Source organism: Chrysemys picta, chromosome 21 (assembly GCF_011386835.1).
Source record: "Chrysemys picta bellii isolate R12L10 chromosome 21, ASM1138683v2, whole genome shotgun sequence".
NCBI lineage: Eukaryota > Metazoa > Chordata > Testudines > Emydidae > Chrysemys > Chrysemys picta.
The window spans coordinates 13,187,131-13,206,445 of record NC_088811.1 but is presented as its reverse complement, the minus strand read 5'-3'; the positions used below and the strand labels follow the sequence as shown (position 1 = coordinate 13,206,445).

Here is a 19,315-nt window from a genome sequence, read left to right as displayed (position 1 = left end):
CACAGCCTGAACCTAGGGCAATCTGTGACAGTCTGTCATCAGCTAGCCACGTACAGGTGGAATGGAGACCAGGATGCAAAAAAAATCCCACAAGTCTCCAACTGCTAAGCTGAAGGAGCAGCAGTTCCCCTAGCTCAGCTAGTAGAGGGAGTCTGTAACAGGCCAGTAGCAATCAGGGATAAACAGTACTGCATCAGCCCCTTAGCTTAGGGGCAGTCACCGTCTGACAAGGGAGTACAGGTTCTGCACTAATCAAGCAGCAACGCTGGTCTTCCTAAAGCAGGCGCATTGGGGAGGGTGGGGCCATGAGCCTCCGTGCCAGCTAGGAGAACTGCATGAGTGTTGGAAGGGCTTCTCCTGCAATGAGTGAACGGGTGTCGGCTGCCCCAGGAGAACGCAAGCAGTATCCCTCTTGGGGACCCATTACACATCCCCCAGCCCAAATGTGGCCAATGACTTAAAAGCTACAGTCTGCTCCATGTTATCTTTAAATCAAGCCCTTACTAAATCGGCCGTCAAAGATGCACAGCTTGTAATATTTACCTGACAGGCATCCAGACCCACTCGACCAAATATGCAGCCCCTTAAATTAGACCCAAATATCGTCTGAGGCACCAGCCTAAATTACATATTTACCCAAGAACAGCTCTGAGGCAGAAGAGTACATGTTTATGCAGCCAGTCCACGCTTCTTATTTGAGAGACGGGGCTGGCTTGTCCAAACATGTTTTTCAAACACTGTCAGTGTATTTAGGCCCCCCAGACTGGGAGCTTTCTGGCCCAGAGACTGCCTTTGTGGTATTTGCACACTGCCTCGCACAATGAGGGTGGGGACCGTAGGTGCGACTGCAATAGAAATAGTAAAAATAAATGAACAATAAAGAGCAGTTCCCCTATATGGTGAATACACCTAGCGAATTTTCTTCACAGCAAATAATATTGGCTTTAACCAGCCAGGATGTTACTTATATCTATCAACCACCCCCCATACCCTGGGTCATTGGAAGATAGAACCTAGGATCTTCAGCATCAAAATCACAAGCCTCTACTGCATGAGCTGAAGGAATAACTCCACTACGTAGTGTAAGTAGTGGGCTCTAATGCTACATGTGGACTAGACCAGATGTGATCACACTTGCCCAGCATGTTATGTATAGAAATACGTATATATTTTAAAGGATTGTTCTACATCAAATCCTCAATGCTCCCCACCACCCCCGCAAGTTGTTCCTTTGTGATATGTTTTCCATGCACTTATCCTTTTCAGATTGTGTGGCTCTTGTATTCGATTGAGGGGAAACAAGAAAGAACAAAAGTAAAGCCTCAATGAGCGAGAGAGCACAGTGTGTCTCTCCTTTGTAACATGCAGCATCAACTCCGTCTCACAAAATGGCAGCTACCTCTGCAAACGTTTCAAATTTACTCTTTGAAAAGTAAATTTACAGTATAGGTTAAACAAATTGAGTGTTTACACCCTACATTTTGGGTTAGATTGTACAACTCTTGAGTTGGTAAGCAGTTATTCACTCAAGTAGTCCCATTGATTTAAAGGGGGCTAGTTGTGTGAGTGCTCACCCATTTCAGTAAAGGTTGAACAATGAGTTTAGGGTGCGTGTTATGTTTACTAAAAGCCTTTAAGGGAGCTTAGTTGTGAAGAGATATTGTGAAGGGGTAATATCCAATACATGAGGTCCAAAAACTAACTCCTATTTAAACAAACAAACAAAAAGTTAGAGGGGAATGACAAAATGAGTCACTGCAGTGATGGAATCCCAGCTCACAACAGCACTGCCTCAGACCTGCCACCTCCCCGTGCATGGATTGTACTGATGTACCACCAGTCAAAGTGACCAGAAACCCAGTGAAACTGATCAGGCTGGTTGGACTGTCCACCCCTCTTGAAATACAAAAGCATCAATGGGAAAAGAAAAAATAGTTTTAAAAATACTCTTTCCATGTTAATGATTTCAGTTTTTCAGTAAGAAGGAGAACATTGTATTTATTTAAATATATAGGGCAACGTTGTCAAACACGGGGTGCCTAAATTTAGGCATCTAAATCCATCAAAATAAGTGGCCTTATTTTTCAGGCATCCTGAAAACAAAGAAATCTTTGCGATTGCCCTGGTGGGTGCCGCTTCGGGCTCACTGGGTGCATGTGCTGGGCGGTATTGCTCAGACACAAGTCAGCGGGAGTTCCATGTGCCCTTTTTGAGGGCAGAATCTGGCTGTGTCCCCTAATAAGGTGGTGGCAATGCTCAGACTAGAGACACTGTTTAATAGCAAATACGCCTTTGGATGCTCTTTTCAGAGACTTACAAGGAATATTTATAGCTTCCAAAAGGAGACTTCCTGGCCATACTAACAACCTCCTGTCAACTGCCTGTTTCTCTTTGGGCTTCTCCCTGAAATCCTTTCCTTTTTCTCCGTAACCACCTTAACCTCCCAGCTGGCATGCACAATCCCTGCTAGTGCTGAGCCAGCCAGCCTGCATCACGGTTCCTTGGTCAGCCCCCACCCTCCAAAGAATTCAGCGTCTTGTTTGCACAGCTCATCTGGGCTGACACCGGTCTCTTTCGAGGCAAGAAATGGGCTGGCTTTGAGAGGCGTGTATCAATCCTAGCTATCTGCATGTCTCTCTGGTGTCACCGAGATTCACGTGGGGGCCGGATTTCACTGTGCAAAACTCCATTGTCCTTCTGTAAGGAGGAATGGCATTCCAAAGGGAGACGGACTTACCAGGGAAAGACACCTACTGATGCTGTTATAAAATAAATGGGGGGGGGGGGCACCGCTATAACCCAGATTGTAGCCAGTTCTTGTGCACAGGATGCAAAGAGCCCTTCCCTCCTGTATACCAGTTGCATCCGTTATGTCTGTTGACAGCCTCTCCTCCTGCTCCTTTAGGGGAGGTTATGTCCCCACCCTGCATCAGCACTACATGCTGCTCCCAGCTAAGACGGCCCAGAGGCTGTGCTCCCCAAGAACTCAGGGAAGCCTCTTGCCTTCTCTTTCCCACTCAGGACTGTGCATTACTAGCCCGATCTGGCCCTATGCATCTTTATTATTATTGTTGTAATTTACTTTTCTTTTTAATGCTCCCAATTAAATATACAGCAGCACCCTGCAGGAGTGGCCCGGATGCAACAGTCCGATTATTGCATATCTGCGGTTCTTTGATCTTTCCTGAATAAAGCTATTGTCTGTTTTTCCAATGTCTGCCTAAGCTGCATGAAACTAGCCCCTTTCCACCTTATCTCTGGGGAGTGGGGATGCAGCTGTGGTTTGTTGCGGGGGTGAGGAGGCAGGTAAGTGGAGTAGCAATGAGGCCTCTGTAGCCCAAGAAGGGGGAAGAGGAGGCATTTTTCCTAACAGACTTTAAATCTAACATTCAAACCATCCTGAAAGAATTAGTTCCCTTCTAGCCTTTGTGAACCAAAGAGCAGGGGGCGTTTTTCAAGCCCCACAATGATCCGAAGAATCCTACGGGGTTCAGCCCTGATCTTTTGCATTTCCCCTCTAGCTGCGAGCTTCCATGTCTTAATAAGTTCACTCTCCCAGGTTTTTCTTCGATAGTCCCCGTGAGAGACCACTCAGTGCACTGAGGCTGCCCTCAAAAATAGAAATCAAATAGAAATCATCGCCCGTGTTTTCATTTGATAAATTCCTCCCTCTCCCCGTTGCCCTCAGATACAGCTTGGCGAAGCTGCCATAGATATTTACCAGCCCAGACCGCCCGTTTACACTCCCTATGGGGGATGATTGTTGATAATGACATAAACAGAAGATATTCGTACTTTATTTTAGATGCTTTCTCTGGCTGCAATCTGCAGTCAGGCTCACACTTGAATCAAGCAGGCAAAACTGATGCCCAAGGTGAGCTCGGAGCCAAATTACAGCGGCTGTAAGGATCGTACCATATCTGGCTCAAAAGAGAGTAGACAAAGCTTAGCCTGAGGAGGTCTGGGCCTGAGAAAGTTCAGGCTGTACCAATGTGTACATTTTCATTCCACGGTGGAACAAAACCAAAACCTTTTGAATGTTTTCACAGAAGGGAATTGTGTGAAATGTTCATTTTCTGCTTGGGAAGATCAGAGTTCTGGTTCTGATTTCTCTCTCTCTCTCTCTGGACAGAAGTGACCAGAGGGCCCTGAACCTAAAAGACCTCTTGACAAAAGCTTTGTTGAACCTGACACAGCTCAGTGAAACATTCTGGCTTTGAAACAGTTTATTTTGACTATATGGAATTTCACTGACAATAGATTCAGAGACTTTAAAGTCAGAAGGGGCCATCATGATCATTTATTCTGACTTCCTGCACTTTGCAGGACACAGACCTCACCTACCTTCTCCTGTAATAGACCCATAACCTCTGGAGCGCCATAATATTCTGACCAGCTCAAATAAAATTATTATTATTATTGATTATTCTATTTATTAATAATAGTTTGCATTATATAGAGATTTCTGTTCAAGTACCTCAAGGTGATTTTCACACATTAATAATTTCACACGTCACCCTAGTGAGATAGGATAAATACTACGACCTCATTTAATAGTGATGAGTTCAGGCTGCAAAACTTGGATCTGCTTTTCAGAGACCTAAGAATTCAGGGGTATTTGGCTCCAGGAACCTGTTTTGAGCCCATCTCTATTTGTAGACTTTCTATTCTTGTCTTTTTTCTTTCCGAAAAATTTGGGGACTTTTTAGTTGTAAAAGATTTTTCTTCCTGCCAAGTTCAAATCCTCATTGTGAGAAGAATGGGAGTTTGTGCTGTGTATTTTTCTTTAGTTAACCCTGCAAATGAGTGAATGTCTCTATGTTCATATATTTGTCTGTAAAGGTAAGCTACAAAGGTTATCCTGTCACCCTCATCTCCCACTGAATTCATTGCTCTAGGAAGGCAGATAAAAATATAAGAACATAGGAATGGCCATACTGGGTCAGACCAAAGGGCCATCTAGCCCAGTATCCTGTCTTCCAACAGTGGCCAATGCCAGGTGCCCCAGAGGGAACAAACAGAACAGGCAATCATCAAGTGATCCATCCCCCTGTCGCCCGGTCCCAGCTTCTGGCAAACAGAGGCTAGGGACACCATCCTGGCTAATAGCCATTGATGGAACCTATCCTCCATGAATTTATGTAGTTCTTTTTTGAACCCTGTTATAGTCTTGGCCTTCACAACATCCTCTGGCAAGGAGTTCCACAGGTTGACTGTGTGTTATATGAAAAAATACTTCCTTTTGTTAGTTTTAAACCTGCTGCCTATTAATTTCATTTGGTGACCCCTAGTTCTTGTGTTATGATAAGGGGTAAATAACACTTCCTTATTTACTTTCTCCACACCAGTCATGATTTTATAGACCTCTATCATATCCCCCCTTAGTTGTCTCTTTTCCAAGCTGAAAAGTCCCAGTCTTATTAATCTCGCCTCATACAGAAGCCGTTCCATACCTCTAATCATTTTTGTTGCGCTTTTCTGAACCTTTTCCAATTCCAATACATGTATATCCTTTCTTGAGATGGGGCGACCACATCTGCAAGCAGTATTCAAGATGTGGGCATACCATATATAAATGGATTTATATAGAGGCAATATGATATTTTCTGTCTTTTTATCTATCCCTTTCTTAATGATGCCCAACATTTGTTCGCTTTTTTGACTGCCGCTGCACACTGAGTGGATGACTCAGTGAACTATCCACAATGACTCCAAGATCTCTTTCTTGAGCGGTAATGGCTTATTTAGATCCCATTGTTTTATATGTATAGTTGGGATTATATCTTCCAATGTGTATTACTTTGCATTTATCAACATTGAATTTCATCTGCCATTTTGTTGCCCAGTCACCTACTTTTGTAAGATCCTTTTGTAACTCTTCGCAGTCTGCTTGGGACTTAACTATCCTTAATTATCTCAAGCAAATGCTATTCAAACCAGAATCAATTCCATTATCTCTAATATTATCTCCAGACTGTCCATTCCGTTTACACATAGAATGCCTTGTAATTCCTTTTTCAAAAGTTTATGATGAAATTTCTTATTTCTCCCTTTTTTTCCATGTCATTTGTCAAATATTAGCTGCGTTACCTGCTGAAAGATCAATGATGAAATTACATCATCTGTAACTTTTTTCTGTTGAATGAATATAGGCTTTTTAATTTCTGGAAGGGTGGGAGTGAGGTGGTTGTGAGTAAGGTGAGGACATGTGTTTCATGATGTCTTAAATGTTTTGCTTTCCAACAGCACAGTAACTGAAAGCAAGTACATACACTATCCCTGTTTGCCCCATAGCATGAAAGATGAGGATATGATCATTAGAGGGTTAAGATTCCATGACATCTTTTATATGTGCCTATCCTACCTCAGCACATTGATTACAGCTGTAATATAAGACCCTGGCCTTGCAAACTCTTATGCACATACTTAACTTCGCTCGTGTGTCCAGAACGACTCACAGCTAATCAGAGTTAGCAGGATCTAGGCCTAAAATTGCAACAGAACTGTACTGAACCCAGGGGCAAAGGAGAAAGAGGGAAAGGTACAGCGCTGACAGATGCTGGCAGCAGCCCTGTGGTCAGCTGGGAATCACCTTCATGTACTTTGGAAGTGCCTGGAATTGTCTCGATATTGGTCACTCATTCTGTATCACAGCCAAAAACAAGTCACTGGATTATCAGTGCCGTGTTCTCTGGAATATTGCATCGTAGATTATTTGAACTCTGAGGAATGCGACTGAGTTCATTCAATGTTGGCTGCGGGCTGCTTGATCACGGCCTGATTCTGCCACTCTTGCTGACATTGGGTAGCATCAGAGGGCCTGATTCAAAGCCCAGTGAAGCCAATGGGAATCTTGCCCACTGCAATCATCACGACTGAGGATAGAAAAATCCTGGCTCTGCCGCTTTCACGGAATGAGTTCAACACAGGCCTGGAATCCTGAGGGTTTATACCAAGCCACCGTTCAACAGCAGTGGCACATGGATGCTGTTTGCATTGTTAAAGTGAAAAGAAAATGGCTGAAAATTTACAGTGAATTTACATTGTAAAAGCAAATACTTTGCTATTGGCTAGTCCCAACTGCCACTAGCACCTCCTGGAAGTTTTTTTGCATATTTCATTTGTAAGCAGATTATTTTGAAGAGATGTCATGTCCAGTCCTCCAGCATGATATGATTCTTTGGGGTTTTCTGGTTATACACTCTAATTTTACTCAGTCATTGCATTAGCTCAGACCTGTGCAGCCCTCTTTACTCACAGGTTTGGAATGAATTTCTTCATGCAAGTTTCATAGGGCTCTACTTGTGTGTTTTGATGATTCCCAAGCTGGGCATCTCTCCCCACGTGTAAGCTTTGGTTTTATACGTACTGCAGATCATAATCATCAATGTTTCATTCATCATAAATGTTTAATATTTATAAATGATTGATGTCCAGGTTTCCAAGCAAATAGATAGGACAGTGCTAATGAAGAATACATTTGCATGCATGTCTAACCTGCATTTGGAATATATGGGTTCAGTTTTGCTGTTGAGATGCACACCTATCGTACCATCATTAACAGGAGTTACACATGTGTGACCTATAGTGCGCATTATTGAGTTACAGGTCAAAATGTGGTTGTGGGTATAGGAATCCCAGACGTGACGTGTTTCATTCTTTTGAAGGGAACTAGCTTATCCTGGATTCCTTTTAACGTTGCTTTTATAGTGCTTTTATGATGCAGCATGTTGCTGGATGTGCTTCAGTGACCCCCTGCAATCTCACTCATATATATTAATTCTCATTCTTTAAAATTGTCCTGGTTTGATAGTCTTGGGACTCAAAAGCAAAGTAGGACGCTTAATGCTTCGTGTATTTATCAAGACTCTTCAAGCTCAGCGGGATTTCATTAACAATGCTGCTGTCTGATCCCTGGATGCATGACTTGTGCTGAGCACGCTTGTCTTGTGTTTGGCTCTGCAATACCATGGTATGCTCACATCGATTAGCCAATATGCACTTTACCAATAGATGGCACCATTGCTCTACACCGATGGCACTAAAACATCAAGGTGTCAGTCGTTCAGTTGGCTCAGAAAGTGATCTGAGTTTGAAATCATGTGCAACCTGAAAAAACAAAACTCTATATTATAATGGGCAAAAGTCAGCACTTTGCAGAGGCCCAGTCCAGATCTCAGCACCACTCCTGTTGTCCAAAGGCCTTGATCCTGCAAAGACTTGGGCACATGCTTAACTTTAAGCACATGAATACTTTTTTGAGCCCTTGGGGGGAGGGATAGCTCAGTGGTTTGAGCACTGGCCTGCTAAACCCAGCATTGTGAGTTCAATCCTTGAGGGGGCCACTTAGGGATCTGGGGCAAAATCAGTACTTGGTCCTGCTAGTGAAAGCAGGGGGCTGGACTCAATGACCTTTCAAAGTCCCTTCCAGTTCTAGGAGATGGGATATCTCCATTAATTATTTTCAAGCTTTTTTTGCCAGAAAAATAAGGGCTAGAAACTTAATATTTTTTCAAATAAAAGCTCAGACTATCATGTGGCCACGTGACTCCAAGAGCTGAGGCTTTAAGGAAAAATACCAAATATCATAAGACTCACAATACAATTGCAAGAATTGGTTATACACCTCTACCCTGATATAACGCGACACGATATAACACGAATTCAGATATAACGCGGTAAAGCAGCGCTCCGGGGGGACAGGGCTGCGCACTCCGGTGGATCAAAGCAAGTTCGATATAACGCGGTTTCACCTATAACGCAGTAAGATTTTTTGGCTCCCGAGGACAGCGTTGTATCGAGGTAGAGATGTACTGTGTTTCATGGGACTACTCCTGCATCTTGGAAGGGGATTAGACTAGATGACACCTGAGGTCTCTTCTAACCCTAAGGTTCTAGGATTCTACTCATGTGATTAAAGTCATGCACATATATGTCTGCAAGATCGGGCCTTATTGTGATACAGAAGATTAAAATAAGTTTTTAAGTAAGTAGAATGTGTTGCAACTTATCTCTTTTATCAGACACATGGGCTCATTTAAGTACAAGAGGAGTAGCCAGGACTCCTGGATTCCCACCCTGACTGATTGTGTGTACTTGGGCAAGTTACTTGTGGCTTAGTGTTCCTACCTGAAAACTGAGTATAATTCTAACCTGCGTGACATGGTTTTGTGCGAAATTATGAATGTGTGTAAAGTGCTGCGAGAGCCTTGCCTGAAAAGGTGCAAAACCCTGTTAATTATCGGTATTGGTACCCATAACGAGAATCCCAGTCTCTTCATCAGCTCATGGTAGGTCAAGCAAGATAGAGACAATTGTCTCATGTCGGGCTATCAGTTCAAACCTGATGCTGAAATTCAAAGGGAAGTTATGAGGCACACATATATATTTTAAATAAAACAAAGCAGGCAGGGGTGGTGGACAGGTGCTATTCTCCTTAACATTGTCACACAGCTGTATCTGCCCTGTGTTTGTCTTACACAACCCGCTAAGACTGATGGCTCCATGCACATCATATGGAGTGAGGTTTTAGCAGTGCTAGCCACAATCACCACTGATGTCTATGTGACGACCCAGGGAAAGTAGTACACTATTCACTACCAGGCCAGGTTTAATAGAGAAAATGGTTGAAATCCGTTCAGTCATTTTTAGTTACTGCTACTGTATTTAAAGTATGTTAGTGCACAGTAAACCTCCCCAGTGGGCTATCTGACTTTTACAATGTGTGATAGCAATGGCAAAAAAACCCACTGCGATAAATTAGATCCTCCAGGGAAAGGATACCCTAGCATGGAAGGATGGGTAAATAATTGATTGGCAACCCTAATGTGCAGGTTCAAGACAGGTATTTGGCATTATTTCAAAGCTTATTCTAGCATTTCATTATTTCACCTGCTAATGCATTGGTGGGTCCCGGCTAGTATGGGAGGACAAACCTCAGTATGGCCTAAGTTCTGTCCTCAGGGGCAAGTGTGATTTCAATGTACATCTGTGGAATGACAGAGTTTGGATTGCATCATTAGTCTGTCTGCAACTCATTCGCAGACTTACCGGCAACTGAAAACAGCAGCAAGGTGCCATGTGCAGCAGCATAGAGGCGCTTCCTGTTATGTCTTCTAGGTTTACAGTGTTTGGTAACTTAAGGCCGGGCAGCATGACTTACTCTGCAAATGTCATGAGACATTTAGTAAGCTAAAGCCAAGGGCAAAAGAAGGTTTGCTTGCATATTGGATTGAGAGCAACCTTGGTTCACCTTGTATCCAGCCGTCTCACGTGTTTATACATATTTTCAGGTTGGGGGGGGGTTGAGAAAAAGCAGATTTCTGGCCAGTTTCTCAGAAGTGAGACCAATAGAATTTTGAGAAAAAGAAAAGGCAAGTCAGGGGAGACACACATCCTTCCAGGGTCACACCCATACTGCACAGTGCGTTTCTATTGCAGCCACACCAATAACTGGTCTGGAGACTGTGGCACAGTGTTTATACGCTAAATGTGCTTTCTTGGTGGGAGCTTAGGTAATGGGTCTGTGCCAGACCCAGGATCTGAACACCTCTGAACTTCAGGGGACTTCAGATGTGGTGGCTTGAGCCCATCTCTTGTAGTATCCTGCTGGAACCCTCCCTTTCTGTGCACCACTCGTGCTCAGGGAAGAAATGGTAATAGGAGAGCTTGGGGCCTTTTCACTCATCTCCTTGTGCCCTTCCAAAACCAATAACTATTATTTAACCATGACACCCTCCCCGCTCCAGAAATGTAAACTCCAAAACCCCAAATTTGATCATCCCCAAACAAAGGGAGAAGGAGTTGGATCCCAAACCTGGACCCTGATCCTAATGTTGCAGCTGACCTTCCTTTTCTATAAGGTGCTGATCTGATATCACTGAACTTTGAGGTTTCAAAATCTGGAGTAGGATTTTTCTGTATGGGCCTATCTCTAAGGAAAGGTAAAAATTAAATGCAGAATAACATGCACGCACACAGAGAGACCCGCTTTAAAAAATTAGGTCAGTAAAACGAAACAGCCTTGTATTATTTCTTTGTTTGTTTATTAATTTAATATTTATATCGCAATCTGTAACAGCCTGTCCCATAATCTGAAATGAGCAGTAGTGAGAAATGGTCACACTGTATAAAACTATTACCATTGTGAAACCTGTCCTAAATAGAGATGCCTGACTTTATAATGACACCTGTATAACTTATCATGACAATAAAATTGTTGATATTGAAATGGCCATATATTCAATGACAAAAACCTGTTTAAATCAACACCTTTTAAAGAGGGCTCCCCCTCCCTCTCTGGTTTTCTCCTTATTGTGAAGTTTGTTTTTGTAGGATTGCCCATGAGAACTGAACTGGAGGCATTGATTTATTTCTGCTTTTAAAAATGGACTGAATTTGTTTTTAAATAAAACAAACAAACAAACAAAAACCCCACATGCACACAATTATATGAACTTTGTAAATCAGTTTAGGGAAACAAAGTTAGTTTGTGTGTTCTGCCCAGTTTGAAGGCTCGTCTAAACAGACAGTTTTTCTGCAACAACTTTCTCCCTTTAGAAGTTATTATTATACTTGAGTGCAAAATGCAAGTGAAAACTGAGAGACAGATTCTGCACCCTTTATTTGACATATCACCTTACTCGGCAATGGGATGATTGGCATGACTTCGTATTAGGGTTTGATTGTTCCAGGCTTACTCACGTTGGCAAGCACTTACACAAGTAGTTCCGTAGCTGTGAGTTTGGATGGGACAATCTGGCTGTAAGGGATCAGGTTGAATTCACAGTGTAAGGGGCTGTACAAAATGTAATCAACACAGGTCTAAGAGTTAGTCAAATCCCATTTATCGTGAAAGACTAAATGGTATTCACCCAAATCATTTAACTCCACCACTAAGCACTTAGAATTTCTACTAAGCATCAATCAAACTCATTACAAATTGCAAACTAATTCAATCGCAATCAAATGCCCCAACTTCTTCCTAGCCTGAACAGGGCTGTGCTGATTCATTTATTTTGATCTTTTTGCACGTATGTAATAGTACCTTCCAGGCTGATGATCTCAAAGCACTTCATAATCATTATTCACCCACCCCTCACACGGACAGCCATGAAGTAGGCAAAGATCCTCACACCATTTTACAAATGCTCAGGTAAAACAAAACTATGCAAAACAGGCAGATGCCATGGAAGCAGCATATGTTTTACCCATTGCACTCATGAGAGATCCTGTATTGACTCTAATATAAGTGGCCCCGTCATATATGTCAGTCCTCGTGTGTAATGTGTATAAATACACCTCTACCTCGATATAACGCTGTCCTCGGGAGCCAAGAAATCTTACCGCGTTATAGGTGAAACCGCGTTATATCGAACTTGCTTTGATCCACTGGAGTACGCAGCCCCGCCGCCCCGGAGCACTGCTTTACCGCGTTATATCCGAATTCGTGTTATATCGGGTCGTGTTATATCTGGGTAGAGGTGTATATAGGGTAATCTCCCTATATATGGAATATATATCCTACTGCTTCTTTCCACAAGGGAGAGGCACAGAAGGCCCACCCCTAAATTGAATACGGTCACTTGCTCAGTAGAGGCAGTGGGTGATGGTGACTTTTGTCAGTGAGACGGCAAAGCTGATGCACAAAGGTGAACTCAGAGCCATTCACAGCAACACATAAAGATCATGCAGATGTCTGATTCAAGTGAGGGAAACAAAATCCACCCTGAGGAGTTGCCACTGGTCAAAGGCAGAGCTGGGAATGTAACGCAGTCACCCTACATTCCAGTGCTCTGCTCCAACCAGTAGACACCACTCCATCTTTATAGCCTAATTCCTATTTCTGCCAATAGCACATGAACCAGAATAGTCTTAGTGTTTGGGCAAGATGCTGTATTTGAATAGCAGTTATAGTATTGCAATAAGCACTCTACAGTGTGGCGCCAATGGCGGTCGTGTCTCTGACCGGCTACCCAGGAGCTTGAAGGCATTTTGGTGCGCCGTCACACTCCAGACTTGCACTGAGGTTGTGGGGAAGATGCTGCCCATCGCGGGGGGACCGGTAATTTGTGACCGGACGTCGGCGAACGGCAAAAGCAGAAACAGGCGGCATCTCATAAGAAACAGTGTAGACACTGTTCATCACTCCAGCCTCTTGGTGGGTCCATTTTTTCATTAGTTGCTCAAAAAGGCCATAGTTGGTGGGTGGTTCTGGAACAAATAATGATGAAATGTCATAGTAATAGAAACAAATTCATGGCCACTAGGGTTTCCATAACACAGGGCACATGGGGTTAATTCAGAACTTTGTGACAATAGCGAGGACAGAATTCAGACCCTCTTCCTCCACGACCAGAGACCTTTACTCCTCAAGTGGAAGGAGAAGCACTGCAAGCTGTTGACAGTGGAGGAGCTATGACACACAGGCGAGCAGTTCCAAGTCCATCCAGTCGAGAACAGTGGTATATAAGCACACCCTCTGGTGCACAGAAAAGTTAGTGGAATTACATTTAATGTTTTAGTTCACAATTTTTCCTGAATAACTGAACCAAATTACTAGAATACGGGTAAAATTTTCTAAAGCACCTAAATGACTTAGGAGCCAAAGTGACTTAGACACTTGACGAGACTTACACTTCTAAGGCCCAGATCCTCAAAGGTATTTAGCCACTTAATTCCCATTCCTACATCAAAATGGGACTTAAGTTCCTAAGTCACTTAGGGACTTTTCTAAATTTTGCCCTGAAACCACAAGTGTATTAAGCAGATGCCCATTCAACCATACGCATTTAAACTCAGAATGAAGCTTGGGGTACTTCAACCTCCAAATTCAGAAGTTCCCGGCTTTAACCACTAGACAAGACATTAATGACTTTGTGCTTATGCAATGGGAAACTAACAGAGAGTTTACCCTGTCTGTTCATAACACTTAGCACTCAGTCTAAGGCACTTTTAAGCTTCAAAGAATTTTACAACCAATCGGCCAAATTCTTCTAGCAGTTATACCAGCATTATTATCATTGGGAGTTGCACATGGGAGGAAAGTTTGGTCCATTAACTAAACTTCACTCCTCTCCTCTGTGGTGGAGAAGCATTATTAATTATGATTATTTATATTTTATAGATGGAAAAGCTAAGGCGCAGAGTGGGGAAGTGACTGGCCTAAGGGATACAGCAAGCCATTTGGAGACGAAAGGTTCGAATTTAGAGGTCTCTGGTTCCTGAGGCTTGAATGCTGACCACTAGACCAGACTGCTTCTCTGCCTGTGAGCAACTACCAGGATAACACTCAAAAGTACCGAAAATGGGGAAATCTGATTTCTCCGGGAGCCAGGCTAGCTTTTGTCCATTCCATCTGCGGAGCGGAGGCAACACAGGATTGTAGCCATGTCTGTTGTAATGATCATCGTACTGAGTTACTAAATTGCGGTTGCTCGGTTCTTCATGTTGCGTAAACAGATGCTGCTTTGGCAGGCCCTGTAAAGAGAGGTGCATGAAACCATATTGCTTGTACGGGCAGAGCATTTAAAAGGTGCTGGAGACTATTAGGTCAGATTGTGCCCCAGGTGATCTGGCAAATATGAGTCAGAACCCAATCCCCAACCAACCCCTGCTTTTGCGCTTGCAAAACAGGTACATATTTTGCAGCTTTGCCCACACACACACACACACACACACACACACACACACACAGTCAGGCATTTGCAGGTGCAGTGAGGTATGCAATTGAAAAACTATGTTACTAAAGTATTGTGAGGCATTAAAACACACATACAGTACAGGTATCTGGAGGAAATAATCAAGGTGTCTGGGGATGAGGGCATTTTGCAGGAAGAGACGTAGAGGGTGGTGTTTGGGAAGAACTCTAACATTCTGGAGGATCTGGGCCCCATTGAGTGCAAATTCCTTTCCTGTTACATGGGGGTGCATTGGTGAGAAGAGGGACAAGGAGCCTCTTCCATGTTCACATCTGTGTTGCAGCAGTACAGGATCCGCTCCAGGCACCCTGCTGCGGGATGCCTTTCCTTAGGAAACATGTCCTATTCCCCCAGGGCCGGCTCCAAGTTTTTTGCCGCCCCAAGCAAAAAAAATGTCCCGTGCCGCCCTGGCCCCGCCCCAACTCCGCCCCTTCCCCACCCGATTCCAACCCCTTTCCCAAATCCCTGGCCCCGCCTCCTCCCCTGGGCACGCCGCATTTCCCCTCCTACCCCTCCCTCCCATCCCAGGCAAGCGGCGATGGGCTCGGGGGAGCAGGCGGCAGTGGATCAGAGGTGAGCTGGGGGGGGAGCGGTTCCTCGCCCCCCCCCCAGGGTTACTTCCTGCAGCCCTCCCCGCGCCCCCCACCGCCGCAACTCACCTCCGCTCCTCCTGCTCTCCTGAGCACGCTGCCACTGCTCCGCTTCTCCCCTGTCCCTCCCAGGCTTGCAGCAAAACAGCTGATTCGCGCGGCAAGCCTGGGGTGGGGGGAGAAGCGGAGCAGCGGCAGCGGGCTCGGGGGAGCAGGCGGCAGTGGAGCGGAGGTGAGCTGCGGGGGGGAGCAGTTCCTCTGCCCCCCCCAGGGTTACTTCCTGCGGCCCTCCCCGTGCACCCCACCGCCGCAGCTCACCTCAGGGCTGGCTCCTGGCTTTTTGCGCCCCACGGGGAAAAAAAAAAGGAGCCGGAGTGCCGCCCCTTGTTACGTGCCGCCCCAAGCACATGCTTGGAGTGCTGGTGCCTAGAGCCGGCCCTGTATTCCCCCTGCACACATGTAGGGGTTAACAACAGGAACTGGGGGGAGCTGCAAGAAGCCTTGTGAGATTTGTATTCTCCCTCTTCCGCAAGCCGTCCTGCCCTGAAGCAGCATGCGGGATGGCTCTGGGGGCCTTAACTTGCCCACTAGCATTCTGTTCCTTCTCCGGATACATACACACACACACACACATTTGGGCAGGATTTTAATCTTAAATGTAATACATGCCTGTTTTGAATGCTGACATTTACAATCTTAACTCAGAGGTCTTGTCTCCATGGCCATGTAGTGCACGGCAAGCCGGGGGTAAATCTAGAGCCCTCCAGGCTGCAGTTTCAAACCGCAGTAGATCAAAGCGTACTACGGAACTTTTAACACATGGTAGCAAAGTCCATGTGGCCATTCAGCTCCCCGTAGGCTGGTGCACTGTAGATTCACATTCCAGCTTGCCGGGTACTAAATCTCTGAATAGTCAAGCCCTGAGACCCCTATTTTTTTACTTACATCAAGTTTCTTCATAATGGTTCTCCTCACTGTTTGATCTATTCTGTGGTCAGGGAAGCGAATAAAGTCAGTCCCATAGATGCTGTTGCTGGGTTTCCCAGTGTCTTTTATAAACTAAAAGAGATCCAAAAGGAGACACTCGCTATGTAGCGATTATTCACACTGAAACAACTGCTCGTTGGGAGAGATTGTCAAAGGCTCAACGTGCAATTAGGTGTCTTTTGTACAGGGACCACTCACGGTAAGCAAACACACTCTGCTTACAGTACTGCAGGTAAAAACCATTCTGCTTCATTCAGCTATCTACAAACAGAATGGGGGAAAACACACACGAACTAAACAGGAGCATGGCTCCAACCCATAGTACTCTGGTAACCCAGTTAATCCCTTAATGACCACTTTACTAGAGTGTCAAACTCCCATTGAGTTGGGTGACTCCCATGTGCCCTCGACAATGTCCCCCTTCGGCCTTCTGAAGATCAATGGAACAACTGAATTAAAATGAACAGATCTGGCAGATTTGCCCAGGGGCTCTCATTACAAAGGACCCCAAAGCCCTGACGCTAATGACTTCCTGGCTGCACTTGGGAGACACTTTTTGCTTGCAAAGGCCTACTCTGAAGACCTTGGCTCAGATGTTGCAATCAACCAGTAAAACCGGCCATTGTAAAAAGCCTGGGATGGTTCTTATGTGTAGACATTACAAGCTCACCAATGGCTCATTACCACACTTTTTCACCTAGTGTAGGCTTAGCTACTGGAAGGAAAGGATCAACTTTTATTTTGATCAACTTTCATTTTGATCCTTGGTCCATCTACCACCCAGTGCAGGATTGTTCCCTACAGTATATCTTCTGGGATTTTGTCCAGTCTAGTTTTTAAAATCTCAAGTGGTGGGACCTCTTCCACTTCTCTTGGGAGATTATTTCATGGTCTAATACATCTCACTATCAGGAAGTGTTTCCTGATCTGCAACCTACATTTTCCCTTTTTCATTTCCTCCTATTTTATACCGCCAGGCAACACCCTAAATAATTCCTCTCCCTATATAATGTCTACACCCTTCAAATATCTCTTCCCATTGTGATCCCGTCAGATCTCATAAGATAAGTGGTGTCAGGCTGAGTGAGAGTTTGGCTGCGATTCCAGGAAATAGTGGGGGGCTACCAGAAGGAGTTTGAGTGATTTTAAAAGGAGGCAGTTCTCTCTGAATCAATACTGAACCAACATCCAGAACAACTGTGGTCATTCCAGTCCCCATGGCACTTTTTATAAGGAGATCAGGCTGCTACTTGGAGCAGTTCGTTGAGGGAGAAGGGTAATCAGGTCTTTGTTGAACAGCGTTGTTGTGTGCTATTAAACAGCTGCGTGTTCCCACTCTGAGGTGGCTGCAGTTTAGTGGTGGGTATATATTCTTTGTATGTATTACAGTGGTGCGTTGGGACCACAGCCAAGATTAGGATCCCATTTTGCTATGTCCTCTACAAGCATAGAGTAAAGATAGTCCTGGTCTCAAAGAGCTTACAATGTAGGCTCTCTCTATATATATATAATTTGTTCCATCTATAAATTAATTTGACATAAATTGATATAAAAGGTGCCACTTAAATATAAGATCATTTCTACAGACCATATGTGTGGAAAGAGAGAGGCTGACTGTGAAGAACATAAACGATGCTAGTATGCTAAAGTAAAAGATCTAAAGTTTAAAAAAAAAAGGGGGTCTGAGGCAGTAAAACTTGAACGTATTTATTTTCTTTATTTAAAATAGGGTATTGCTTCACCCCCAGAAAGAACATGTCTGACGTGTCATTATGAAATAAGCTGTTTTCCTTATCAAAGAAAAGAGATTGCAGGGTTGGCTGCCTCGCTGTGAGAAACAGAGCTATGCTAAAGCAGAATTCAATAAAAATGAATAATACAAATCCTGAAATGAACATTATAAGGCATCTTTTACCCAATGACCGCATGGCACTTGACAGATTTTAGTAGCTGGTTACAAAATGTATGTGCTAGTACAGGGTTGTCTGCACCCACCACTGAAATACAGCTGCCGCTGACTGGGATGCCTTTATACAGAACCTAATAACAGTGCAAGCCAAAGAGACAAAGAATCTCCTATCCACCTGAAAGCACTGGGGATGGGGAATCAGAGGTAGACAGAACTTAATTACACAACTGGAAGTGAACCAGAAAACTGGAGTGAACATACCTGGTCTTGGGAGAAGTGCCATGGGATCTTTAATGGCCCAAAGTTGTCAGGGCCACAACTTTATGTGTTGTCTGTAAGAACCTCTCCATCTACATCACATCCATCATGCTTGGGCATTGCTTTAGTAGTGGCTCAGTGGGAAGAGTACTCCCTCCTGACTAGAAATGGAAGCAGGCCAGTGAACTTTGTGGTCAAGGCACCCAAGGTTCTGCCTTTGTTCCTCTTTTGAGACGGGCCTGGATCCAAACTTCCCTAAGTCTGGTGGTTGATCATCTCCAGAGCATCAGGTCTGACCCTCTCTGTTCCCATTCTCCCTTTTCTTTTATCCCTTCTTACCCTTTTCCTCTCTTCCAACCAGTTTCCAATGAGCACTTTCGTGGAATACTCTGGTTTTATTTTCCAGCTGGGAAGGTACCATTCCTGCACATCCCTCTGAGACGTAAGCATGCTTCTTTAGTCTCAGCAGTACCCTTTCCCGTCCACTCCTGTAGTATCAATGGTTCCTCTGCCCTTCCCCTTCTGGGAGGTGAATGGTGGTTCTGTGTTCATGCAGCGGAGATCAGGCAGAACGGGATCTATGCTTCTCTCTGCTTGTGTGCAGGGTGAGCTAGTTAATGTGTGGAACTCCCCTGCCTTGGAATCTTTATTGTTTGCTGTCTCCATGGTGATCGTCAATGGATGCAAACACTCTCCAAGCAACAGCGGATCCTACTCCTAAGAGAGAGAGGCTCCTGCCACATTGAAGATAAATGGAGTTTTGTTTCTGACTTCAATGGGAGCAGGGTTGGATCTTTACACTGTGCATAAGGTAATTTAAAAACAAAGTAGCCCAACAGTGCTGTACATTACAAAGACGGAGTACAAAGGAC

The 19,315-nt window shown here is 44.4% G+C and overlaps 1 protein-coding gene across 1 annotated transcript; it reads right to left on the bottom strand.

Moving 5' to 3' along the window:
* Positions 1–11,031: 11,031 nt before the first annotated feature.
* Positions 11,032–19,055, bottom strand: CFAP107 (cilia and flagella associated protein 107). Its single transcript, XM_042852932.2, has 4 exons — positions 18,783–19,055; positions 16,235–16,348; positions 14,301–14,478; positions 11,032–13,212 (listed from the first exon to the last, which is right to left on the bottom strand). The coding sequence occupies exons 1-4, from the start codon at positions 18,891–18,893 to the stop codon at positions 12,971–12,973; spliced, it is 645 nt and encodes a 214-aa protein (XP_042708866.2). The 5' UTR covers positions 18,894–19,055; the 3' UTR covers positions 11,032–12,970.
* Positions 19,056–19,315: the final 260 nt, after the last annotated feature.

Coding starts and splice junctions, on each gene's coding strand:
- CFAP107 (XM_042852932.2), bottom strand. CDS start 18,893: ATGCTTACGTCTCAGAGGGATGTGCAGGAATGGTACCTTCCCAGCTGG. Junction 16,349..18,782: donor GGTTGGAAGAGAGGAAAAGG/GTAAGAAGGGAT, acceptor GATCTCTTTTAG/TTTATAAAAGACACTGGGAA. Junction 14,479..16,234: donor CCATTATGAAGAAACTTGAT/GTAAGTAAAAAA, acceptor CTCTCTTTACAG/GGCCTGCCAAAGCAGCATCT.